At 44.2% G+C, this 27794-nt stretch overlaps 1 protein-coding gene across 3 annotated transcripts; it reads right to left on the bottom strand.

The window, feature by feature from the left end:
- Window positions 1-132: 132 nt before the first annotated feature.
- LOC109894240 (guanine nucleotide-binding protein G(I)/G(S)/G(O) subunit gamma-2) lies at window positions 133-27794 on the bottom strand. Of its 3 annotated transcripts, XM_031828560.1 has the most exons (5): window positions 27598-27794; window positions 24804-24950; window positions 16373-16452; window positions 1214-1339; window positions 133-907 (listed from the first exon to the last, which is right to left on the bottom strand). In XM_031828560.1, exons 4-5 carry the CDS (start codon window positions 1298-1300, stop codon window positions 779-781), a joined length of 216 nt encoding a protein of 71 aa, XP_031684420.1. In that variant the 5' UTR covers window positions 1301-1339; window positions 16373-16452; window positions 24804-24950; window positions 27598-27794; the 3' UTR covers window positions 133-778. The 3 variants fall into 3 exon arrangements, with proteins under 3 accessions (XP_031684420.1, XP_020343147.1, XP_031684421.1); XM_020487558.2 differs by lacking the exon at window positions 24804-24950; XM_031828561.1 differs by lacking the exons at window positions 24804-24950; window positions 27598-27794 and adding an exon at window positions 24100-24118.

Genomic DNA, 27794 nt, shown 5'->3' with positions numbered 1-27794 from the left:
GCCAAGCATGTGCAAAGCTGTCATCAAGGCAAAGGGTGGCTACTTTGAATAATCTCAAATATAAAATATATTTTGATTTGTTCAACCCTTTTTTTGGTTACTACATGATTCCATTTGTGTTATTTCATAGTTTTCATGTCTTCACTATTATTCTACAATGTAGAAAATATTAAAATAAATACAAACCCTTGAATGAGTAGGTGTGTCCAAACCTTTGACTGGTACTGTACAATAATACAAAGATATCTAAGTGATATAGCCAAACCAATGAATCTCAGAATCAAAATCAACATGAAATAAACAACAAAAATAAAAAACATTCAGATACACAGGTGGTAATATCTCGTGGTAAGCAGCTCAGTTAGCCAGCACACCTACCCTACCCAGCCCACCACAAACCATTGAACATAACACTTGGATTTCAAGTTTCCAAAAGAACCACACAATATTTTGTTGTTGTTTTTTCCTTCATTTTTAAAAACACAACACAACCTGAAGACTTGGTTGATTGGTTGTCCATCATGTTTTTGGGTGGATAACCACACTTATCTTCTGTTGTAATCTGACTACACAGATGGATCCATCAAACATGCTGCACACCCCTTAACCTCTGTAAATGGTAACGTGTTACTCTGTGGTTTTTAATTGCACTCTTTAGGTGCCATTGTAGAGAAAGGGGCACTAGTACTTCACCAAGCCCTCCTGTTAGAAGATGTCTACATATTGAACGTCCTCGTTCATGTCCCAAGATGAGCAGACCAAATAAACCACATCCTGTTTACAGGATGGCACAGAAGAACTTCTTCTCCCTAAAAGGGTTTTCGGATGCGGGCACCGGCGACAGGAGCGGGTCCTCTTTGGCATGGGCTTCGCAGTATGACATTAAGTCTGCTGCTGCTTTGGACACCTGTAATGAAAGAGAGCAGGACACACACACACACACACACAGTTTGAGTTATATTCCACACAACAGATTGGTCGGTACTTTTACATTAACTCACAGACTAAAGTGCTAATAAAATGGTAATTATAACCTGTTGTTACCATATTATCACAATGTTACAATGTCTTCCATGCTGTAATGTAAAGGGCAAGTGATGCCTCCAATATCGGTAAGGTTGCTATATCTTTTTTGGCAGGGATGCTACAGATTTCTCCTATATCTGTTACGTCCTTTATCCTCTTAGCCAGTGATGTAGGCCTAATTTCTCACCTTTATCCTGTCGATGTTGGCCTCCATCTTCAGCTGCTCTACCAGTTTCCTGGCCTGGGCGATGCTTGCTGTGTTGTTGGACGCCATGATAGGGCTTCTGAGCTAGGCCTTGTGTAGTCTGTCTGTCTGTGGTGGGGAGAGAGAAGAAAGTTTTGGTTCCTAATGAATCCAAATACATACAGGCACTAGAGATAAAATCCTATTCAAGGGAGAAGATCTTAGTTGGCACGCTGACAATACAAAAGAGTATACTGAAGGAGAGATTCATCCACACACACACACCGCAGACACACACAGACATATTATTTATGGTGGCAGTTGCTAGGCAGCACATGACAGTGAGGGGGTGGGACAAAAAGATAGTGTGAAGAGAGAGAGACCGAGGGGACATTGCTTTGTCCATTGTTAGGTTTGCAGCCAGTACTAATGTTATTTGGTGTGTGCTTCAAGGAACTGCAATTATGTGCTGACCATAGGGATGGCGTGTGTGTCATAGGGTCATAAAACAGGTTTACCCTCCAGTCTGCTTGGTGGTGCATGTGAGAGAATTTAGTAACAGCCATCCCTGCTCACTGTGTTGGTCGTATCATAAATCAATTTACAGTAGTCTGTCTCTGGTGTATGGTGTGTGTGTAGGATACACAAGTTGTCCTCTCAGTCAGCATTGCTAAGCAATAAATTAGTACTACTCCCCTGCTGTAGTAGTTTCAGGTAGCAGTCTGATTCCCTCTATCAGGCTGTGTCCCAATGGCATGTTATTACCCACACAGTGCACTACTTTTGACCATGGTAAAGAGTAATGCGCTGTATAGGGAATAGGGAGCTGACCTTATGAAACATGAACAGGCTGCATTATTGCCACCATTGAACATCAATAGGAATCTGATGACAAAGACACAGCTTGATCATCTCTATTTACAATATTCACAGTGATGATCATCCGACTCATCAGTTGACACAGTGCTGATCCCCTGACAGTGACCTTATTACACCAAAGGTTACATCCAGGATACTTTGAAGGTCAAATTCAAAAAGTGCCCCAATTACATGTTGCTGTGTGTGTATGGTGTGTGTGTGTGTCACTGACTGGCCTTCCCCAGTGCTTAATCCCATCAGGGTCTCCTACCACTCTGCCCCATGACGCAGCAGGGTAGGGCTCACCGTGGGATCAGATGAGTCAGTGTGTTGTTAAAGACTTATCTCAGATCTCTGCGTGGTGTTGGAACATCAATATTGATGTCCCACAGTGGCACACCACAGCGCCACACCTGTCCATCTCACTGTGGCACATCTGTCCATGTGGATGCCTTAGGGACAGCCCTGTAGGGGGGCCAGTTTCCACTGCTGATGCAGCATGGCCGCACCCTGTCCCTGATCTGCCTCAACCACAGGGTCCAGCCCAAACCAGTTACCACAGACTGTAGTGTTTTTGCTGACATTGCTGTAGTATTTCCTAGTGTTTTTTTTGCGGATAATATTGTAGTATTTACAAACGTATGATCAAGTATAATATAACATTCTAAGTACTACACATGATCGAGGGATACTAAAGTGTGTAGTATTGAATTCTACAGTATACTACAGTTTACCACAGAATTACATAGTAATACTGTAGCATTCTACAGCAAACTGTAGTATTTTTTCATGTGGGTTGAAGGATATCGCCGCTGAGCGTAATTCTTCAGACCCTGTCGAGAAGTTGAGTACTAACCGGACAGTTTTTGCTTTTGAGTAGAAATTCCCATTTCTTCTTCTCAGTCTCTGTTGGTAGCCAGTGTCACTGCTAGCTATTGAGACTCGGTTAGCCAATGCTGCAAGGCTACCTTACCTGCAACATAGTAGCATTGCTAGCTCCCTAGTCTCGTTCACCCGTTGTGTTAGCTAGACCAACCCTCTCTGCCTTCACGGCACCGTCGGTCACGGGAGCACTCTTTCTGAAGGCTAACTCGGTCGCTCGGTTTCCTTCAGCCAGCACTGAGCTAGCCACGGCACATCTTCACCATGACCCTTACAAAAACAAAATTGCCATTTGGAAACTGCAGTAAAAGTGCAGTAACTGCAATCGACTGGTATTTTGGATGTATTATTTTGGACGTATTTTGGATGCAGTAATTGCAGAATAACTGTAGTTAGACTTCACTTTAACTGCATTTATACTGCATTGTACTACAGTTAAACTGCACTCTGACTGCAATCTTTTTTCGTAAGGGAAAGCAGCTGCTAGCTAGAATACGCTAGGTGGGACTAGCTGGGACTCTTATGACTAAAGAGGCTTCATGCATAGCTTTCATTTTTACCCATAAGAGTAGAGGTAAAATGTCTCTATTCTCAGCACTTATGACCAATTTTCTACTCTGAGGCATTTTGTGGATACAGCTCCAGGTCAGAAGATGAAGCTGAAACGTGCATCTATCTCGATAGCCCTTCTTGCCTCCGAGCCAACAGCGACAGTTGAGGCTCAGCTCTCAGTAAACGAGCCCAGTTAGGGCAACGTCATGGATAGACTTGACTAGTGTCAGCGGAAGGCGAGCTAGGGGATGAAGAGGACAACAATGGAATTAATCTCATGGAGTTCCTCGAGATAGTCCACAACTCCTGCGCTGACGACCCCATTCTCCCGCCCTCTCAGGCCCACACACCTGATGGCCCAAGAGCAGTGGAGCTGCCCCTCCTCCAGTGGAGTTTGGTCTCCTTCATGTCTTCAAGTGGATTGCTGCCTGACTCAACATCGAGTGGCCGTCTTCTGTAGGGGATTAGGTCTTTAAGTGACCTGAACGATGGGAAGCGACTCCAGTCCCATACAGCCCGATAAAGGAACTGCTTCCCGCAGTACCAGCTTGCCTCAGTGAAAATAAGATCTTGTGGAATAACCCCTCACTCGCAGGATTCTTGATAAGCGTACCCCGGAGCTGGACATGCACAATATAAAGGAATCCGGGTTTGGCAACACTCCCATGGTGGAGTTGTCACTGGCTCGACACTTCAGCCCCTTTCGTTGTTTTACTAACAACACCAGCGCTTCACTCCCTAGGAAAGCGGAGCACTTTACTGCTTCCGTTTTTCAGAGAACGTACAAGGCCCTCAACGTGACCTCTTTATTGTTGGCTTATTTTATGAGTTACTGGAGGAGGTGGGGAAGCAACTGAACTAGGAGACCCTAGACCCAGATGCTTCGGAAGAGATCTGTATGGTTACAGACCTGAGCCTCCATTCGTCCTGTAGTGCCATCCAAAGCTGTGGTTGTACCATGAGCCTAGTGGTGGTGGGAGAAAGGGCACTTTAGCTGAGGCTATCCAGCTTAACAGACAAAGGGAGAATAGATCTCCTGGATGCCCCAGTTGTTTAGGCCCACTGTCGCTTCTATGTGGCAGAAGTGTGCCATGTGCAAAAAGGAGTTGAAGCCTTCAATTTCTGCTTGCCCCACAGAATTGGGCACCGTGGCAGCCCATTGGCCTCTGCAGCTCACGCCAGCCTCACAGCTGGGAAGGGGCAACAAGCTAACCTTGGGGGACTGAGGTCCCTGGCGATGCTGCAGTCTGCCAAGACTCAGGCACTGAACCAGGCCAAACCTATAGGGAAGCAGTCTTACACTGCAGCCACAGCAAGGATCTGCCCCTCTATCCCTCCTATGGGATGTATGAAGTGCAGCAAGGCCTACAGCCCTCTGCCCTACCCCTCCTCTTCGGGATTCTGAGGGGCATTTTCTTTTCTCCACTTGGCGAAGACGACTTAGCTCTGTTATGGAGAACACTCTCCATTGAGCTAGAAATCAGTCAGTATTGTTGTTCCTTACTTTATTTTCTGGGTCTCAGGGAAAAGACGGGGGGACCGCACCCTCACAGGCATCAGAACCCTAGACAGCTATCTTCTGGTACTCCCGAGCCCACAAAGCTTTGGCTTTTCCTCGTCATGTTTTTACAGCGATTGATTCATGCAACTGGGCCGCTGCCTGCTCTACCTCCCCATCGCACGGGTGGCTGAGTAAGCGTCTTTGCTCATGACAACCCTCCTCCATGTAACGGGGCCAAGATATACCAGTTATGTAACTGTCCTTCAGATATATTGCCCGACGTCATGCATCATGGCGCTGGTTGCTCTTTCCCGAGAAAGCCTGCTTCCCGCATCTTTCCAGATTGTCTTACTGTAGCCTGGTAGAAGCCACGATCCAATAGGGGAGACCCCATCCCATAACATGGTGACCACATGCTTTCCTTGCTCCTCTTCGAGCCCTCGATGACAAATGATTTCCCGGTCAGCAGTTACAACCCTGCCTACGACCAGTCCTAGCAGCTATTGTTATGCAGGGATTATATCCTACAGAGAAAAACAATTCTCCATCATCACCCAGATGCTTTAGCTTTCGGGGCACAGGCAGAAGAAAAAAATGAGAGTGCCAGCTGCTTATGCACACTCTGGTTTTACAGTTGGTGCATTTTTGTCGTGGAGATGTTGTGTGACTATACAGATTGTTCCTCCCCACAATCAGTTGTCCACGTCCTGTGTCCTTTTGGACGGAGAGAAGGTTAATCTTGTTAAGGTCCCTTTGCCACGTTCTCAGCCTGCCAAGGTCCCGACAGTGATACAGATTATCCATAACTGTGGTGCAGTCTCTAAGTAGGGCATGTCGCTTACGCCCAGTCACTAAGCTTTTAGCTCGTCCTGGGGTGTGACTATTGTGCTTACAATCTTTTTCACAGCATCTATTAGCCGCTGAAAAGCTTGGTAATGTCATATTCCTCCTTTTTTTGCTTTACTACTGCCATAAGCATATGCGTGGACTATGTTCTACCAGCCACTGTTCGCACAGTCTGCCCAGGGGTTTTTCAGGTTAATGTTCCTAACCCCATCTTTGGCTAGGGATGACTTTTATCCATTGCCACACCTTGGAGCCTATGGCTTTTCGCCTGTAGCCTAATCGTTGTCCAGTACGTGCGGTTCGCATCTACTTGAATTCTAAGAAAGCTAGGGCAAGGGTGTCATGCTCTTTGCTCATTGGGCAACCACCCTCAGAAGAGGGCCTTTTCGACTGTATCCTGCCTGATCCTTGGGACCATTATATTGATTAATAATGGCAAGGGAAGGGCTGTCTCCTACAGAGGAGTTGACCTCTTGGACAATGTGTTTGGGACATGTCTCATTATACTGAGATTTATTAGGGTTTCCCTCACTTTGTTATATGTTTTCTCCCGATGGGCTTTCTGCAGCTTCTTGGTGTGAACTCCTTCTGAGGGTTATTGATGTTGGGACTTCCCTGGCTTCAGAGAGCATGTTTCATGTGATATGGGAGTTGGCCACATCAAAACGATTATTTGAAAGAGAACTCAAGGTTACGTACGTAACCCTGGCTCTCTGATTTGCAGTCAATTTTGACAGTAAAGTAAACGTTTCTGACTCATACCGAGGCCACATAGGCTGTTTGAAAAGTCGTTTTTTAGGGGCAGTTGCTCTTTCATGTACATTGTCCTCAATCTGAGGAGACAAACTGCAGAGCAGGGATTCACTTTTGACAGGTTAAGATAATTCAGATATCCCTCAATTCTTTTAGCTACATATACAGTTGAAGTCGGAAGTTTAAATACACCTTAGCCAAATACATTTAAGCTCAGTTTTTCACAATTCCTGGCATTTAATCCTAGTAAAAGTTCCCTATTTTAGGTCAGTTAGAATTACCACATATTTTAAGAATGTGAAATGTCAGAATAATGTCAGAATCACATTCCCAGTGGGTCAGAAGTTTACATACACTCAATTGGTATTTGGTAGCATTGCCTTTAAATTGTTTAACTTGGGTCAAATGTTTCAGATAGCCTTCTACAAGCTTCCCACATTAAGTTGGGTGAATTTTGGCCCATTCCTCCTGACAGAGCTGGTGTAACTGAGTCAGGTTTGTAGGCCTCCTTGCTTGCACATGCTTTTTCAATTCTGCCCACAAATGTTCTATATGATTGAGGTCAGGGCTTTGTGATGGCCACTCTAATACTTTGACTTTGTTGTCCTTAAGCCAATTTGCCACAACTTTGGAAGTATGCTTGGGGTCATTGTCCATTTGGAAGATCCATTTGTGACCAAGCTTTAACTTCCTGACTGATGTCTTGAGATGTTGCTTCAATATATCCACATAATTTTCCATCCTCATAATGCCATCTATTTTTGGAAATGCACCCGTCCCTCCTGCAGCAAAGCACCCCCACAACATGATGCTGCCACCCCCGTGCTTCACGGTTGGGAGGGTGTTCTTTGGCTTGCAAGCCTCCCCCTTTTTCCTCCAAACATAACGATGGTCATTATGGCCAAACAGTTCTATTTTTGTTTCATCAGACCAGAGGACATTTCTCCAAAAAGTATGATCTTTGTCCCCATGTGCAGTTGCAAACCATAGTCTGGCTTTTTATGGCAGTTTTGGAGCAGTGGCTTCTTCCTTGCTGAGCGGCCTTTCAGGTTACGTCGATATAGGACTTGTTTTACTGTGGATATACTGTAGATCATTTTGTACCTGTTTCCTCCAGCACCTTCACAGGGTCCTTTGTTGTTCTCCTGGGATTGATTTGCAGTTTTCACACCAAAGTGCGTTCATCTCTAGGAGACAGAACGTGTCTCCTTCCTGAGCGGTATGACGGCTGCGTGGTGTTTATTCACAATTACTGCCACATCAAGGGAAGTACTGGATGTGAGGTAGTCTATAGTTTTAGCAGGGGCTGTAACATTCTTTTTTTATTGTATTTGTAACAGAGTCCATGTGCCCCAAATGGCACCACATAAGGTTCTGGTCAAAAATAGTGCACTATAAAGGTAATAAGGTGCCATTTGGGAGGCAGCCCATGCACTGAAGTATGTCTGTGACAGGGACAGGGACCGGACTTCAGTATGTCTGCTGAGTAAGCTGCAGCCACAGCATGCTGAGGTGGTGCTGTGTGGGTCAGCTGGTCAGCTATCTCCCTATCATACTTTATTCAGTCTGGTTCTACCACCGAACACAGTGTACCTGAGGTAACATACACAAATATATGTAATTTAGCAGATGCTTTTATCCCAGGTGAGTTACAGTTATGCATGCTGCATGCATTTAATGTATGGGTGGTCCCAGGTGACCATTTTCTAAGCCTCACCCCCTTTGGTTACTGTTGCAATCTTGGACATTTTCTAGGGAAGCCCAATTCTCCATTCAACCACTATTTTACTATTAAATGTTTTCTATGCTCTTTACTTGTCAGTGTTCCAAACGGGGCATTATTTATATTTGTACCTAAACATGGAAATATCATCAGAGAGATTTCATAGCAAGCACTGCACTGGGTTAGTGAGATGTGATGAAATATCACAGAACAGATGAACTGGAATGACATTCATTCTCACGGGATGTGTTGCCAAAAATAACTAACTGAAAGCCACAACCCCAATAATCCATGAATGTGACTGTATTGAGGCTTCTATGACTGTATTGTGCTTCTGTGGCTAAATGCACCACGGCACTGCCTATTGCATTTGTTCATTTAGTTTACAAGACAGCTCATAATCCAATGCCTTATCACAGTCAACAAACCTATATTTTAGCTTTAATTTGCTTTAAAAATGCTACATTTTCTCTCAGCCTCATGGCAAAATGTGTACTGTAGAATAGCAAGAGATTAGCTATAAAAATTTACATTTACCTCTCTGCCCCATGACATATGTGTAGAATTGCAAGGAAAATAGCTTTAAAACAGCAACATTTTCTCTTAGCCTCATGGCAAAATGTGTAGAATAGCATGAGATAAGCTATAAAACTGCAAATGTTTCTATTTGCCCCATGGCAAAATGTGTAAAATTGCAGGAAGTTAGATGCCCTCACTGGCTTTCATGTGTTTGAAACAGAGCTTGTCCGAGGTGTCGGACTCGACAACAGTTGCTAACCCATTGGAGCGCTGTGATTGATTTCTCAAAATTATGGGTGGGGCTGAGCGAAGGGTCAATGGCAAAGGTGTATAAAGATGTCAGAATTGACCGTTCACTAAGCCCTGCCCACGAATTTTGGGCAACCAATCGCAGCGCTCCAATGCATATCAACTACTGTTGAGTCCGGCACCTCTGCCAAGCTAACTTTTAAACCGCATGAAGCCAAAAAATAAATGTTTAAATGGCTTAAAAATTGAACACCAGAAGTACTTACTACTGTGCACCAGAAGTAGTTACTACTGTGGTTCCTGAAATGCAGAGTCTGTTTATTAATCCAAAATTATACTTTTTTTTACATTGTTAGCTAGCTCAGCTGGTTAGCTGACTACCTCTATCAGTCTGATTGACCACCAAACGTTTTTTTTATTTTTATGCTAGCTATCTAGACTGTTAATAGAACTTGTTTTCTCAAAAGGTATGTTAGCTAGTTAAGTTAACAATGTTATGAATACAACTCTCATCTGCTATCGACATCAAGATACGATTTGAGAGCACTAGTTAGCTCCAAAAGTGGTAATAGCTTTACTGCATACTGACAGTGAATTCAGACCCATTCAGTGGCTAGCTACAAACATAATTTTACCAGGTTCCCATAAAGCAATTGTAATGAGATTCCACCACAACATACCCAAGAGTTTCCTGATTAGCAAGCGGTAGTATGTGTTTAAATCAAATCAACACACACACACACACACACACACACACACACACACACACACACACACACACACACACACAGACACACACACACACACACACACACACACACACACACACACACACACACACACACACACACACACACACACACACACACACACACACACACACACACAGCGGGGCAGTGTGAGAGGAAGGTGACTCAGAATGGCGATGGAACCCACTCATAGAGTAGACTAGAGCGTGCGAAGCTATGATACAGTACATCTCAATTGTGCCAACAGAAGGGGGGCGGGGCAACAACCACTGCACCAAGGGTCACATTGATTGGTTGGGTGGGCCATTCTACCATGTGGCCCTTGAATAGTGTGATGGAAATTTTAATGTTTGTGTTTTTCTTATAACTCATTTCTGTGTTCTATTCATGAGCTGTTCTATAAACCAATTTCTGTGTTCATGCAAGTGGCTGACTGATCAAATCTTCACTATCAGTAGCTGCAATTTGGCAGTACGCCCAGACCTTGTTTTGAGAAACGAAAAAGATATCTCAGTTTCAAGGTCTCAGCTTAGAGATAAGAAGCCTCGTGAGGTATTGGTCTGTCACATGTCATGAACCACTATTGCTCGGTTACATCAATGAAACAAAACGGTAATGATGAATTAATTACGCAAATATAACCTGTCTGTGTATAGCCGTATATAAGACTACCCAGGGAAAGCTTATTGATCGACATGTCTACTATGGTGCATTGAGTTGGATGGAACCTCTCCAGCGTGCTGACAAATAAAGGATGATTCATTTAAGATTGACTTTTTCTGTCCCTGTGTGAGAATTTCCATGACAATAGTAAATACTACAATACTAGAACAAGCGAATATATGAATTGAACACTACAATGGAATATTGAATATGGAATACTAGAATACTTAAAGCGGCAATCAGCAGTTGAAACAATGACAAAGCGTTCACCCTTCTACTATCTCTGTAGGAAGCTGAGGGATGGGGCTGTAGAAATGTAACCACTGTCAAATTCATAGACAGATCTATGGATTTAAGGAGTGACCATCCAGGACATCACGTTTTGAGGTTATACAGTATTTGTTTGCGTTTACTTCGTTTACAAACAGTGGAGTAAAACAAACGTATGGGTGCTGATGGGGTACGACAGTTGATCTAAGATCATGAGGCTATATTCTTAAGCTATAAGTTATATTCTTCAAGAATCAATGGGTCCGTTTCATTAATTTAGTCCCAAATGGATGTACTATAGAGCAACTGCTGATTGCCTCCTTTAAACTGCTCCTATTTTATGATTTTAAGACTGTAACCAATCTCACTATTTATCTTATGTGTATATTATTTGGATGGTTGTCACACATTTGAATGAATGTTGTTTTTATTGTTGTAACCCTGACTACACTACACATTTCCCAATCAGGACAATAAAGATATTGATTGATTGAATACTGAATATATTCATTTAATACCCAGGTGGTAAGGGTAGGTAAAACATAACATCTGCCATGCTGATCCTCAACACGGGTGTCCATCAAGGGTGAGCGCTTAGTCTCCTCCGGTACTCCCTGTTCACACACGACTGGGGAGGTAGTTTTTCCTAGCCACCATGCTTCTTCACCTGCATTGCTTGCTGTTTGGGGTTTCAAGGCTGGGTTTCTGTGCAGCATTTTGTGACATCAGCTGATGTAAGAAGGGCTTTACAAATACATTTGATTGATTGATTGATTGACTGCGTGTCTATCATGACATTTTCTGATGACATGACGTTGGTAGGCCTGATCACCGACAACGTTGAGACAGTCTATAGGGATGAGGTCAGAGACCTGGCAGTGTGGTGCCAGGAAAACAACCTTTCCCTCAATGTGAGCTAGACAAAAGAGCTGATGGTGGACTACAGGAAAAGGCGGGCTGAGCAGGCCCCATTCACATCAACGGGGCTGTAGTGGAGCGGGTCATGGTCCAAACACACCAGGACAGTTGTGAAGAGGGCATGACAACACCTATTCCCCCCCAGGAGACTGAAAAGATTTGGCATGGGTCCCCAGATCCTCAAAAAGCTATACAGCTGCAACAACTGCTCGCCATCCGACCACAAGGTGCTACAGAGGGTAGGGCATATGGCCCAGTACATCACTGGGGCCAAGCTTCCTGCCATCCAAGACCTCTATACCAGGCGGTGCCAAAAAATTGTCAAAGACTCCAGCCACCCTAGTCATAGACTGTTCTCTCTGCTGCCGCACGGCAAGCTGTACTGGAGCTCTAAGTGTAGGTTTAAAAGGCTCCTTAACAGCTTCTACTCCCAGGCCATTAGACTGCTAAACAGTTAATCAAATGGCTACCCGGACTATTTGCATTGTCCCCCATTTTACGCTGCTGCTACTCACAGTTTATTATCTATGCATAGTCACTTTACCCCTACCTACATGTACATATTACCTCAATTACCTCACTAACCTGTACATTGCACATTGAAACGATACAAATTGGGGGAAACACACATACTTTCCCATTGACCCCCGTTGTAAAAGAGCCAACTTCTTCAACAAACATGCCGGAAAGCTTCTGTGTTGTTCAATTTACATGTAACAAGGTCCAAAATCCCGACCGACGGTTCGCAATGCTCCCACATAGGGAAATAGAGCTTACGAGAAGAGCCCAGTGGCTTCAGGCTAATCGGCGTGGGAGAGTGGGAAATGTGGGGAACCGGTGTCCAAGTAGGCTACATGTAGCTATGTGTGTGGAAAACATTTCATCACAGGTAAGACATTTAACTTGTTTAGTAAAGTCTGTTTGTTTGTGTTGCTGGTCTTGGCTAGCTTAATGTGCTGGTCTTGGCTAGCTTAATGTCAGGTTGGTACAGTACCTAGCTAGCACTCACTCACTCACATGGCTGCTAGCACTTTCATGAAAAGGGGCATGAGGGCAGCCCAACAATATTAAGTAGTGAGAATGCTCAGGAGTATGCAATGTTGAAAAGTAATCTTTGGACATGTACTTTTCTTAAATGGAGTTTTGTAATTGATGAAAACAAGCAGACAAGAAGAAAATTGCATTTGAAAAATGTTAAGCTTTTACTGTGGCCTACTGTAGGTATCCACAGGTTGTTTTCCCCACAGGCAGGCGGGGCTGCAACGTTTTTTCTAATGCCGACTGGGACTATACTATACTAAAAACGCTAGAATTAGTGAATACTACAACGATAATTATTTCAGAGAAGTAACACAGAGTAAGGCCCATTGTATGTATTCATATTTGTGAGCAGGGTGTTATAATCTGTAACCTGGCTGGAACACTATAGAATAATAATCTGTTCTCATCTGGGTCCCCTCTGTGGAGGCCATATGCCTGCCCTTCTCCATGTTGGCCCCTGATGGGTGTCAGGAAGACCAGCACTGTGAGGGTGAGGTCCCCAGGGGCCACGTCATATGTTGGACCAACAGAAGGTTACTGATTAAGGGCTCTGTTCGAAAGTTCTGAGTTACTGCATGATGGAAATTTAATGGCAAATGTTAGAGGTTGGAGACTGCAGTCATGGTAAACTGCAGTCATGGTAAACTCTGCATTTGTCGGCTCAATTGGTAATTTCCGACAAATGCTACTATCGCGTAATGCAATACAGATTAAATAAAGCCCTCCATGGTTTGTTTTAGAGAAGCGAGTCATTCTTGACTTTTAAAGGTAATATACACTTCAGCCAACATTTGCGACGTTTACTATGAATGTGAACATTGGGAATAATGCCTTTAAAAGGTGCATTTAAGACAGACCAATGCGCTTCCCTACAACTCGCCTCGGATTGAATCCCAGACTTAGTCTTCCAAATGAACATGAGAATTTAATTTAAGTTACCCCACTTATTGAAATAGGGCAGAAACTACATGACAAGGGCTTCATTGACAAAACTCTGAACAACTCTCAAATAATGCTATAATGGGGCCACAATATCATAATGTTCAATGCTCATGGGAGATGTCAAAACAGGCCATACTATCATCAGCCAGTTGATAGATACCCGAGTCACTTGTTGAAGGTTTCTGCAGTGTATCAGGGAATGTAGGTCTTATGGAAACAATTCAATTAGGAATGGCTGAACACTACAATATAGTTTAGTGTACAGTGCATTCGGAAAGTATTCAGACCCCTTGACTTTTTACACATTTTGTTACGTTACAGCCTTATTCAAAAATGAATTAAATAAAAATACATCTTCATCAATCTATACATAATAACCCATAATGACAAAGAGAAAACACGTTGTTAGAAATTTGGGCAAATTTATGAAATATAAAAACAGAAATACCTTATAAACATAAGTATTCAGGCCCTTTGCTATGACAATCAAAATTGAGCTCAGGTGTATCCTGTTTCCATTGATCATACTTGAGATGTTTCTACAACTTGATTGGACTCCACCTGTGGTAAAATCAATTGATTGGACATGATTTGGAAAAACACACACCTGCCTATATAAGGTCCCACAGTTGACAGTGCATGTCAGAGCAAAAACCATGAGCCATGGGGTCGAAGGAATTATCCGTAGAGCTCCAAGACAGGATTGTGTTGAGGCACAGCTCAGGGGAAGGTTACTAAAAAAATTCTGCAGTTTTGAAGGTCCCCAAGAACACAGGGGCCTCCATCATTCCATCAAGTTTGGAACCACCAAGACCCTTCCAAGAGCTGGCCGCCCAGCCAAACTGAGCAATCGTGAGCTCCAGAGTTCCTCTGTGGAGATAGGAGAATCTTCCAGAAGGACAACCATCTCTGCATCACTTCACCAATCAGGCCTTTATGGTAGAGTGGCCAGAAGGAAGCCACTCCTCAGTAAAAGGCACATGACAGTCTGCTTGGAGTTTTCCAAAAGGCACCTAAAGACTCTGAGACCATAAGAAACAAGATTCTCTGGTCTGATGAAACCAAGATTGAACTCTTTGGCCTGAATGCCAAGCGTCACGTCTGGAGGAAACCTGGTACCTGGTGTTGGCAGCATCATGCTGTTTGGATGTTTTTCAGTGGCAAGGATTGAGAGACAGGATCGAGGGAAAGATGCAAAGTACAGAGAGATCCTTGATGAAAACCTGTTGCTGAGCGCTCAGGACCTCGGACTGGGGCAAAGGTTTACTTTCCAACAGGACAACGACCCTAAGCACACAGCCAAGACAACGTTGGAGTGGCTTCGGGATGAGTCTCTGAATGTCCTTGAGTGGCCCAGCCAGAGCCCGGACCTGAACCAAATCGAACATCTCTGGAGAGATTTGAAAATAGCTGTGCAGTGACGCTGACAGAGCTTGAGAGGATCTGCCGAGCAGAATGGGAGAAACTCTCCATGTACACAGGTGTGCCAAGATTGTAGCGTCATACCCAGGAAGACTCTAGGCTGTAATTGCTTCCAAAGGTGCTTCAACAAAGTACTGAGTAGAGGGTCTGAATACTTATGTAAATGTGTTATTTCAAATTTGTATTTTTTTAAATAAATGTGCAAAATCTTCTAAAAACCAATTTTTGCTTTGTCATTATGGGGTATTGTGTGTAGATTAATGAGGGGGAAATTATTTAATACATTTTAGAATAAGGCTGTAGCGTAACAAAGTTTTGAAAAAGTCAAGGGGCTGAATACTTTCCGAATGCGCCGTATAGCCTACTTGGTATTGAATTGTTTGCATAGACAACTGCCAGATTCTGAAATAATCATTTGTACCAGAGGACTCATGATCTTGCCGTATGTATCAAGAGTCTTAGAGTAGGAGTGTTGAACTAGGATCAGGAACCCCCTGTTTGTGTATTCATTGTGATCTAAAAGGCCAAACTGATCCTAAATCAGCATTCCTACTCTGAGAAACTTGATACATATGTCCCTGAACCTAATCTTTTAATAGGACTAGATAGAGGATGAATGGATGGAGTCTTGGCTATCAGTGTCTAGACTGTTAACACTCTTGAACCCTGTCCTATCTGCTGTCCAAAATACCACTCTGAAATGTTACACATGGTGTCAACATGCTGATAACGATGACATTCTATTATACAGTGATAACGTGGGACATTCTAAATGTCCCAAATGGTGTATAGTGCACTATTTCTGACTAAACCCTCCTACACATTGGGTGTGCCCCAAATGGCACCATATGGCAAATGGCACCCTATTCCCTATAATGCTCCCTATAGGTCAGCACTACTGCCTTAATGGTCCTGGTCAGAAGTAGGACACAATATAGGGAATAGGGTGCCATTTGCGACGCAGACCTTATCTCTCTCCGCTGACCCCTTTGTGAACAGCTCTCAAAGTACTTATCATTGGCGCAACTTTTTAAAACGTTCATAGTTGAGAACACAATAAGTATAAGTACAGAACAAAGTGTTAGTACAGTATGTGTAAGATGGGATCTCCCTCAGTTTCGCACTGTAACATTACAAGACTCACAGACACATTCTTTCTTCATGCACACGTTCTAATATCCCGGGCTCGCCCATTTCTCAATGTGCATTGTGGCACAGACGCTCTCAGGCAGGCAGGCTCTACAGCCTGCTCTTTTCTGTGTTCTCCGTCTTACCTTGTCTGCTCACTCCGCCGCACACTGTCCTGGTGTCCTCCTGGCCTGCAGTTCTGTCAGAACTCTGGTTCAGCCCTACTCTGTAGAGAGAGTGAGAGAGAGAGAGCAGAGTAAAGTCATTCAGAACAGCACAGCATAGAGAAAGTACAGAGATAGTAAAGTACAGACACTGACTGCATGCTTCTTCCTTCCATCAGAGGCCTGCTGTATCCCAGTTAAATTATATGGAGGCCTGTGTAGCCTCTCTTGTCTGGTCACTTACACCATATACAGTACTGAAGGGCTCTCTCTCCCCTCCCTCCCTCCCTCCCTCCCTCCCTCCCTCCCTCCCTCCCTCCCTCCCTCCCGCCCTCCCCCCAGTGGATCCATTCTTCTTCATGCATCTGTGAGTTGGTTTTCTGCTGCCTCTGTTAAATGGGGCAATTACTCTACAAGAACAGATCTGCAGCGGAAGGGAATCCCACCACCGCAAATCATCTCCTCACACAATGTTAAAGCAACTAAACCTTGTTTGTACCTTCCACTAAAATGCATCCTTTGTCCTGATCTTTTCCACATACTGATTGTGCCCACATTTTCAGAAATGTTTACACATGGTATTAAAGTGTGTCTCATATTCGTCCACTGTGTCTGCATTGTGACCACTTGTAAGATATCCAGACACAATGCGTTCCTGACTACCTCCGGATGTGCTCAGAAAATATCTGATCAGAATCAGATCACAATGTGTCTTTTAATAGTTTACACCTGTCTACAAATGTGGGCACAATCAGAACAGGACAAATGACACACGTTAGAACCAGGCTTATGTGGTCCTGTGTGGTCTGCATCATGTGTCCATGTCACTTCCTTCCAGTGTGGTTAAACTCCACTCATAACAAATGGGCTGGAAGATGCTGTCATCCATCATCCATTTCTATCACTGTCTATTTTGTCTTTACTCTCGCAATTACTCTCTTCTTTCCTCTCATGTCTCCCAGTCTCTTCTAATAAAATTACTTATTGAAGAGCTACTGAACACACCAATTGGCACGGGTGTTTTTCTGTTGCTTGTTAGAAAAATGACATTTCAGTCTTGGAGGTATGTTTCCTAACCAATTCTGTGGTTAGTGATGTTAATGATGTTTGTCCCCCATGAGACACTGTAGATGTGGAAGCCTATTTAACTTCCCAGAAGTTAAAATCTCCAGAATGAGCCAGAATAAGCCAACAAAAATCTGTAATTCATTTGGAGGTTTTTGCTGAGGATGTGTTTGTTGTGCAATTTTTCATCTATAAAGGTGTTTGGTGCAGTATTTCTCAAGTAAAAAAAAATGTGCGAAGTGTGTTGTCTGATATAAACAAAGTCGGAGCTGCAAGGCAGGTCTGTCTCACTACGCTATTGGATAGAGAGTAATCACCGCAGCTGTTCACACCATGTTAGTGGGCAAATGGACAGTGTCAAATCAAAGCCCAACCTTCGAGAAGCACAGATGTTCCAAACTTCTTTTTAGATGACACTGACTTTATGACCAAAATGATCCTATTTACACTTTGTAGTCAATTATCAAATCAAACTGTATTTGTCACACGCGCCGAATACAACAGGTGTAGTAGACCTTGCAGTGGAATGCTTACTTTACAAGCCCTTAACCAACAATGCAGTTTTAAGAAAAATGTTGACACTAGAATGACTGTTTCTGAATTATATCGATGCCACATATGCCGTTTTCAAAGGGATTAGTTGCTTTTTTAAAAGCCGTCGCTTTTTAAATCTGTGTTTCAATGAAGCTCCCCTGCCTGATTTCACACCCTGGGCTTCGCAGCATGGGGCAGAGGTGAGGAACTGTGTGTGTGTGTGTGTGTGTGTGTGTGTGTGTGTGTGTGTGTGTGTGTGTGTGTGTGTGTGTGTGTGTGTGTGTGTGTGTGTGTGTGTGTGTGTGTGTGTGTGTGTGTGTGTGTGTGTGTGTGTGTGTGTGTGTGTGCGTGTGTGTGCGTGTGTGTGCGTGTGTGTGTGTGTGTGTGTGCGTGTGTGTGCGTGTGTGTGCGTGTGTGTGTGTGTGTGTGTGTGTGTGTGTGCGTGCAGAAGGCCTGGGACATGTGTGTGTGTGTGCGTGCAGAAGGCCTGGGACATTAGAAGGGATGGGAGGGAAAGAGAGGAGGCTGGGACACAGGGGAGCAAAGGAGCAGGAGAGGGAACAGGATCACTAGTCATGATGCCCCTTGTACATCCTTCTTAGTCCAGATTCTACTGCTCTGCTCTGCCCGGGAGCATGACTCAACCATGATGACGACATGCACAAACAGTAACAGGAAAAATAGTGTGCTTGCTTCAGAATAATTACTATAAGTGAGAAGTATGTGGAATATTCAGAGTGGTCTTGCTCACCAATAACAATAATAACAACAACATGATCAATTCTACTACCTCCACTAGTGCTGTATACAGTCTGTAGTGCTTGTGCTGTTCAGTATTAGTCCCAGACATCACATTTCTGATTTCTACCCGGTCTTGTACACTCATGGGACAGGGTTGTGATGATGTTGATATGGGTGTGTTCCAATGACACCCTATTCCCTATATGGCCAAAACCCTATGGGCACTGTTGAAAAGTACTGCGCTACATAGGGAATAGGGTTCCATTTGAGACGCCACTTTAGTCTCTATGATGCTCCAGCTGAACATTAGTGCATAAATAGATCCTGTCCTATAGTGTCTCCATCAAAGTCAGACTACCACCCCCCCACCACCATTAGATTACCCCAGACATCTGTGCACTCCCCTGGCCTCAGCAGGCACTGCTCTGCCCAGCCTGACTACATGGGCTCCAAGGTTTAGGGGGGAGGGGAGAGGGCAGTGACCCAGGAAATGATGCGTTCCCTGGGATCCGAGGAGACAGCAGGCAGGGCCCTGCCTCCAGGGCATGGAGATACTGTGGTTATTTTAGGTTCTTATTATCAACTGGTCTGGGGCCTGCCTCACGAATAGGATTGTAATGGTGAAGGGACAGAGAGACAGAGGACTAATTCTAGATCAGGTGCTAGAGAAAGCATGAGAGTGACCAAGGAGGGTAGAGATGCAGATAGCTTTGAGTATGTGCACATTTGGATTATAATCTTTATTATAGATTCTATACTAATAGATTGACTGAAGTATTTTTAAAATGCATTAGTGTGGTGTAGTGTGTAGATGCGTTCCTTTGTCTCTGGATGGCACTGACTGATGGACTTCACATGAAGTGCACTACTTTTTGACCAGCGTCCTATGGGAAATAGGATACTATGGGCGCTGGTGCTATGGGCCCTGGTCAAAAGTAGTGCACTAAGTAGGGATTAGAGTGCCATTTGGGACACAACCCTGGTACAGGGTTCTATCAGGGAGCAGTGTTGGGGATGATGCACATTGCACAATTATCAGGGCTCAGAGAGTTTTGAGTGAGAATTTCACCTGTTCCCTACATAGTGCACTACATTTGACCAGGGCCCATAGGGATCATATACCTTTATCCAAATGAATCCAGCCCTGCATGTTGCTGATAGCTAGTTTCCATTAGACAGATGTGTAGTTTCTTACCATCAAAATGACCTGCAAGCCTCTTTTTCAGTAGTTTAAATCTGTCATGGCCAATGTTGCCATCGAATGCGCATAACCACTGGCGTACCACGCAGCCCCCGCGAGGCTGGGGGGCCTAAAGGCTTTTTTTGTGTGTTGGAAGTCACCCCCCCCCCCCTTCCCAGATAGCATATGAACAGGTCATAAGCCAACAATGTGTAGAAGTACAGGAAATTAGCTGTAAAACTGCAACATTTTCTCTCAGCCTCATGGCAAAATATGTACGCTGGTGAGTGGAATGTAGTGCTATGTTACGTTGCTCCGGTTGAGGAGGAATAAACATAGTTTCCTCTGGCATCAATCAGCCAGCCAACAATAACACTGTCTGACTCACTCCGCTAGACTGTTAACAATAATGTCTGAATCCCAAATGGCACCCTATTCCCTATACAGCACACTATTTATGGGTCCAGGTCAAAAGTAGTGCACTAAATTAGGGAATAGGGTTCCATTTGGGACACAGGCAATTTTACAAACATTCAGGCTTGTTTAGAGTGTGCAGGACTGGAGTATGCTCTTAATGTTTCAGTACATAAACTAACCATGCTGTCCAGATAGATATGGAGGCGCTACACAGAGGGAATCATAAAACTAGTACTAAAGCTTGTTAAAACTACAAGGCCTGACAAAAAGACTGCAAGGCACATACATACCATTGGCTGTTTGATAACTTGGAGAAAAAAAGATGGAAGGGAAGCGCTGCTAGGATACAATATAGATCTTTGTAGATAGAAGGTGCTCTTTGGTAAGTGTCATAAAAAAACAGCAGGACCAAGGCACATTGTTATGGCATGTTCAAGAAAAACTGTTTTGGCATGGCATTTCTTTTCAAACATAGCCTTTGACCAAGATACAACTATAAAAGTGCAATATACTGTACAATTTCACTTGTGCAATGGTAAGTATGAGGTCAAATGTGTCCTTTAAAGGTTATAAAAGGGCTGTCCGTATACCTTCCCGGTAACAGTTTGCGTGGTATAAAGTCTAATATACCATGGCTGCCAGCCAATCAGCATTCAGAGTTCGAATCACCCAGTTTATAATGTAAAACATATTATACAATCATCCACACATTTCAAATCAAATCAAATTTTATTGGACACATACACATGGCTAGCAGATGTTAATGTGAGTGTAGCGAAATGCTTGTGCTTCTAGTTCCGACAGTGCAATAATATCTACCAAGTAATCTAACAATTCCCAAACAACTACCTAATACACACAAATCTCAAGGAGTGAATGAGAATATGTACATGTAAATATATGGCTGAGCGATGGACGAGAGGCATAACCAAGGTGCAATAGATAGTATAAAATTCAGTATATACATATATATATATATATATATATATATATACACATACATGGAAAATAAGTATTTGGTCAATAACAAAAGTTTATCTCAATACTTTGATATGTATCCTTTGTTGGCAATGACAGAGGTCAAACGTTTTCTGTAAGTCTTCACAAGGTTTTCACACACTGTTGCTGGTATTTTGGCCCATTCCTCCATGCAGATCTCCTCTAGAGCAGTGATGTTGTGGGGCTGTTGCTGGGCAATACGGACTTTCAACTCCATCCAAAGATTTTCTATGGGGTTGAGATCTGGAGACTGGCTAGGCCACTCCAGGACCTTGAAATGCTTCTTACGAAGCCACTCATTCGTTGCCCGGGCGGTGTGTTTGGGATCATTGTCATGCTGAAAGACCCAGCCACGTTTCATCTTCAATGCCCTTGCTGATGGAAGGAGGTTTTCACTCAAAATCTCACGATACATGGCCCCATTCATTCTTTCCTTTACATGGATCAGTCGTCCTGGTCCCTTTGCAGAAAAACAGCCCCAAAGCATGATGTTTCCACCCCCATGCTTCACAATCTTTGTCCTCCAAACACGACGAGTTGAGTTTTTACCAAAAAGTTATATTTTGGTTTTATCTGACCATATGACATTCTTCCAATCTTCTTCTGGATCATCCAAATGCTCTCTAGCAAACTTCAGATGGGCCTGGACATGTACTGGCTTAAGCAGGGGGACACGTCTGGCACTGCAGGATTTGAGTCCCTGGCAGCGTAGTGTGTTACTGATGGTAGGCTTTGTTACTTTGGTCCCAGCTCTCTGCAGGTCATTCACTAGGTCCCCCCGTGTGGTTCTGGGATTTTTGCTCATTTTTGTTATTGTGATAATTTTGACCCCACGGGGTAAGATCTTGCGTGGAGCCCCAGATCGAGGGAGATTATCAGTGGTCTTGTATGTCTTCCATTTCCTAATAATTGCTCCCACAGTTGATTTCTTCAAACTAAGCTGCTTACCTATTGCAGATTCAGTCTTCCCAGCCTGGTGCAGTTCTATAATTTTGTTTCTGGTGTCCTTTGACAGCTCTTTGGTCTTGGCCATAGTGGAGTTTGGAGTGTGACTGTTTGAGGTTGTGGACAGGTGTCTTTTATACTGATAACAAGTTCAAACAGGTGCCATTAATACAGGTAACGAGTGGAGGACAGAGGAGCCTCTTAAAGAAGAAGTTACAGGTCTGTGAGAGCCAGAAATCTTGCTTGTTTGCAGGTGACCAAAAACTTATTTTCCACCATAATTTGCAATTAAATTCATAAAAAATCCTACAATGTGATTTTCTGGATTTTCTTTTCTCATTTTGTCTGTCATAGTTGAAGTGTACCTATGATGAAAATTACAGGCCTCTCTCATCTTTTTAAGTGGGAGAACTTGCACAATTGGTGGCTAGTGCTTGGGTCTCAGTGTAGGCAGCAGCCTCTCTGAGTTAGTGATTGCTATTTAGCAGTCTGATGGCCTTGAGATAGAATCTGTTTTTCAGTCTCTCGGTCCCAGCTTTTATGCACCTGTACTGACCTCGCCTTCTGGATGGTAGCGGTGTGAACAGGCAGTGGCTCGGGTGGTTGTTGTCCTTGATGATCTTTTTTTGGCCTTCCTGTGACATCGGGTGCTGTAGGTGTCATGGAGGGCAGGTAGTCTGCCCCGGTGATGCGTTGTGCAGACCCCACCACCCTCGGGAGAGCCTTGCGGTTGAGGACAGTGCAGTTGCCGTACTAGGCTGTGATACAGCACGACAGAAAGTTCTCAATTGTGCATCTGTAAAAGTTTGGCAGGGTTTTGAGTGACAAGCCAAAATTCTTCAACCCCCTGAGGTTGAAGAGGCACTGTTGCGCTTTCTTCACCACACTGTCTGTGTGGGTGGATAATTTCAGTTTGTCTGTGATCTGTAGGAACTTAAAACTTTCCACCTTCTCCACTGCTGTCCCTTCAATGTGGATAGGGGGTGCTCCCTCTGCTGTTTCCTGCTGTTTCCTGAAGTCCACAATCATCTCCTTTATTTTGTTGATGTTGAGTGAGAGGTTGGTTTCCTGACACCACACTCCGAGTGCCCTCACCTCCTCCCTGTAGTCTGTCTCGTCGTTGTTGGAAACCAAGCCACCTACTTTTGTGTCGTCTGCAAACTTGATGATATAGTTGGAGGCGTGCATGGCTATCCAGTTGTGGTTGAACAGGGAGTACAGGAGGGGGCTGAGCACGCACCCTTGAGGGGCCCCAGTGTTGAGGGTCAGCGAAGTGGAGATGTTGTTTCCTACTTTCACCACCTGGGGGCGGCCCGTCAGAAAGTCCAGGACACAATTGCACGGGGCAGGGTTGAGACCCAGGGCCTCCAGCTTGATGATGAGCTTGGAGCTTTGGTGTTGAATGTTGAGCTGTAGACAATGAACAGCATTCTGTAGGTATTCCTCTTGTCCAGATGGGATAGGGCAGTGTGTAGTGCGATGGTAATTGCATCATCTGTGAACCTGTCGGGGCGGTATGCAAACTGAAGTGGGTCTAGGGTGGCCGGTAAGGTTGAGGTGAAATTATCCTTGACTAGTCTCTCAAAGCACTTCATAATGACAGAAGCGAGTACTATGGGCCGGTAGTCACTTAGTTAAGTTACCTTTGCCTTCTATGGTACAGGTTCAATGGTGGCCATCTTGAAGCATGTGGGGACAGTAGACTGGGATAGGTAGTGATTGATATGTCCGTAAACACACCAGCCAGCTGGTCTGCGCATGCTCTGAGGACGTGGCTAGGGATGCCGTCTGGGCCAGCAGGGTTAGCACGTTTAAATGTTTTACTCACGTCAGCCACGGAGAGGGGGGGGGGCGGCGCAGTCCTTGTTAGCGGGCTGCGACGGTGGCACTGTATTATCCTCAAAGCGGGCAAAGATGGTGTTTAGTTTGTCTGGAAGCGTAAAGTCGGTGTCCGTGACGAGGCTGGTTTTCTTTTTGTAGTCCGTGATTTCCTGTAGACCCTGCCACATACAGTGGGGCAAAAAAGTATTTAGTCAGCCACCAATTGTGTAAGTTCTCCCACTTAAAAAGATGAGAGAGGCCTACTTATTTTCCACCATAATTTGCAAATAAATTCATTAAAAATCCTACAATGTGATTTTCTGGATTTTTTTTCTCATTTTGTCTGTCATAGTTGAAGTGTACCTATGATGAGAATTACAGGCCTCTCTCATCTTTTTAAGTGGGAGAACTTGCACAATTGGTGGCTGACTAAATACTTTTTTGCCCCACTGTATGTCTTGTGTCTGAGCCGTTGAATTCCGATTTCATTTTGTCCCTGTAACGGCATTTCGTGGTCTGATTGCCTTGCGGAGGGAATAACTATACTGATTATATTCAGCCATATTCCCAGACCTCTTTCCATGGTTAAATGCGGTGGTTGCGCTTTCAGTTTGGAGCGAATGCCACCATCCGCGGTTTCTGGTTATGGTAAGTTTTAATAGTCACAGTGGGTACAACATTTCCAATGCACTTCCTAATAAACTCACTTACCGAGTCAGCGTATAGATCAATGTTGTTCTCTGAGGCTGACCAGAACATATCCCAGTCCGGGTGATCAAAACAATGTTGAAGCGTGGATTCCGATTGGACCAACGTTGAATGGTTCTAGTCAGTAGTACATCCTGTTTGAGGGTCTGCCTATAAGACGGGAGGAGCAAGATGGCATCATGGTCAGATTTGCCGAAGGGAGGGCGGGGGAGGGCTTTGTATGCATCGCGGAGGTTAGAGAAGCAGTGACCGAGTGTATTACCCTCGCGAATACTACAATCAAGATGCTGATAGAATTTAGGTAGCCTTGTTCTCAAATTTCCTTTGTTAAAATCCCCAGCTACAATAAATGCAGCCAAAGGACATATGGTTCCCAGTTTACATAGAGTACAGTGATGTTCCTTGAGGGCCTTTCGTGGTGTCTGCTTTAGGGGGAATGTACACAGCTGTGACGATAACTGACGAGAATTCTCTTGGGAGGTAATATGGCCGGCATTTGATTGTAAGGAATTCTAGGTTAGGTGAGCAGAAGGACTTGAGTTCCTGTATGTTGTTATGAGTCATTAATCATGAGTCGTTAACCATTTACACTCCTCCTGAAGAGTGTTTTGCACCAGAGTTTTAACCTAGGTGAGCAATACTTAGTAGACTAGACAATTCCTCTGCTGCACAAGAACCCTATGGGACACAGACAAAACAACAAGAGTGCAGTAATATAAAGTGTGACACTCAGTCTTGGCCTCTATACTGTACCATCTCCACTTGTTACTGTAACCAGAACTAGGCCACTGACTCAGTAGTCTTTTAGAAGGAGCCACTGGGAATGGGAGGCAACAATGAGCATTTCATGAAATGAGAGAAAAAGTAACAAACTGAGAAATTATTAGTCTTTTGTCAAAGTCAAGGCCTTTTGTCTCCCTACATTTGTATTCTTTCACTCTATCTCTCTATCATGCACACAGAGTGTGAATTACGGGAGCCCAGGTGGGTCTCAGACCCCCTGAATGAGACATATGAGAACCACTAAATGCAACAAAGTCCAACTTTGGGGGGTGTCTAAATAATGGTAATTTGTTGTTTATAAAAGCTTCATCCAAATAAAATGCACACCCCCACCTCCGTGTCATGGTTTAAACCATTTTTCCCCCATGTGGCTGCACAGTCATTGGTCTGCACTTATCATTCTGGGAAAGCCCCATATCTTAGACCCTTTTCAAGTGTCCCAATTTTTATTTCTACAACAACGTCCTTTTGTCAGCAAGACACATCAATTACTTCAGGCTACAAGAGTCTAGACCCAATGACAATCATCGAATGTCATTACACTTTTTGGTGTTTTGTAACAGATGTCTCTTTCCATTTATCATTTAGCCTACTTTTTGAAGTGATTTGTTCGACAAGAAGGTTAAAACATCATGACTGGTTGTATTCATGCCAAATGAAAAGGTAACACACTTTTATTACAGTTAAATGGCAGGTCTTTACTATCAGGGCTATAGGCGGCCGCCTGAAAAATATTGAGAGCCCCCGAACTTCACTGTATAATTTGCACTCTGTGTATACACACTTACACACACACAGTCCATTGTTGCCTTTTCTCATAGTGGGTAGCTATGGAGTCTGTTGACATTTAGTGTGCCATTGTTTCAGTCTCAACATGAATGTGTATCAAACAATATGTGGCCTTGCAGCCAGTCCAGCACTGCAAAACATGCCAGCTCGGCGCTCCCTCTCCCCCTCCCCCCCACACACATACGCACACGCTCGCACACACACACGTCCCTTCTCCAACATGTCGGTTCTGTTCTGGTTCTCAACAAGAGCTGAGCACTCCGGAACGGAGTGGTAGCACAATTCTGGCCCTCGACTTATAGTGTGCCTCTATAATACGAGGACTGAAAACACTAATCTATCTTAGCAGTGGCGGTGAGACCATTTTCACATGCTCACCACACAGGGCTAACAGATACTGAGATACAGATGTATTAAGTGAGAGGCTTATAATGGAAGCACACTTAACATGGCTGACTGGGGATGTGAGAGTGTGAACGTGCACTGTGTGTGTGTTTTGTGCGTGTGCATCTATACATCTGAATGTGCGTGAATGTCTGTTTGTATCTGCTTCTGTAGCTCATCAGTGTGTGCTTATATTTCCCAATAGTACTGAATGGCCACTGCCTTCTGAATAGGAACGACCAGAGAACCCACGGGAGGGTTGAGGGATTCCTCTTCCATTCTCAGCTGCCCCCCCATCCTCTCTCGTTCTCTCTCTCGCAGCATCTCTCGTCCAGTCCTCTCCCTTCCCCCCAACCTCAACTCTCCCCATCTCTCACCCCCCACCTCATGCTAATTTTCCCCAAACCAGATGCTCCTAATGTCTCTCCCTCATACAACAGACATGTCCAATGTGACAGGAGCAGGAGGAATATGAAAAGAGGAAAGAATTCCATTCTCTCATTCCCTCACTCTCTCACATACACACAGAGATCAGAAATCCAAAGAGAGCAAATTATAAACACACCCCAGAGAGAGAAAGATACAGAGGCTTTAGCCTCCCTAATCTAGAAGGAGGAAGAGGAGGGGATTCCATGATGTAGAGACCAGGGAATAGAACACAGGCATCTTTCTCTCCCCTACAGCACTGACAAAACCACTGACTGTAAAATCAACACACGCACACAAACAGACCAACGTCTCCTCTAAAGCACCCCCCCCCCTAATAAGCCATTGTCTTACAACCAAACAAAGGGAAAGACATCAAGAAATGGTTAGAAAATGGTGGAAATGTGTGTCTTACCTCTGTAATGTGTGTGCTGCTCCCCTAGTGTCGCCAGAGACATGCAGTCTGGTGGAGTAGTATCCACACGCTTACTGACTCTCCCTCTCACACACACACACACTCACACAGTCAGGCAGGCTAGCAGGAAGGCAGGCAGGCGCGCTCATACACACACACTCTCTCACTGTGCTGTGCTGTGGCTCCCTCTCTCATAC

Source organism: Oncorhynchus kisutch, linkage group LG7 (assembly GCF_002021735.2).
Source record: "Oncorhynchus kisutch isolate 150728-3 linkage group LG7, Okis_V2, whole genome shotgun sequence".
NCBI classification, from domain to species: domain Eukaryota; kingdom Metazoa; phylum Chordata; class Actinopteri; order Salmoniformes; family Salmonidae; genus Oncorhynchus; species Oncorhynchus kisutch.
This window is presented reverse-complemented; position numbering and strand designations above follow the sequence as displayed.

Bases quoted from the DNA above. Each gene is read 5' to 3' on its own strand.
- LOC109894240 (XM_031828560.1), bottom strand. From the start codon at position 1,300: ATGGCGTCCAACAACACAGCAAGCATCGCCCAGGCCAGGAAACTGGTA. The intron at 908-1,213 runs GTGAGAAATTAG...CTTTCATTACAG, and splicing joins CCAACATCGACAGGATAAAG to GTGTCCAAAGCAGCAGCAGA.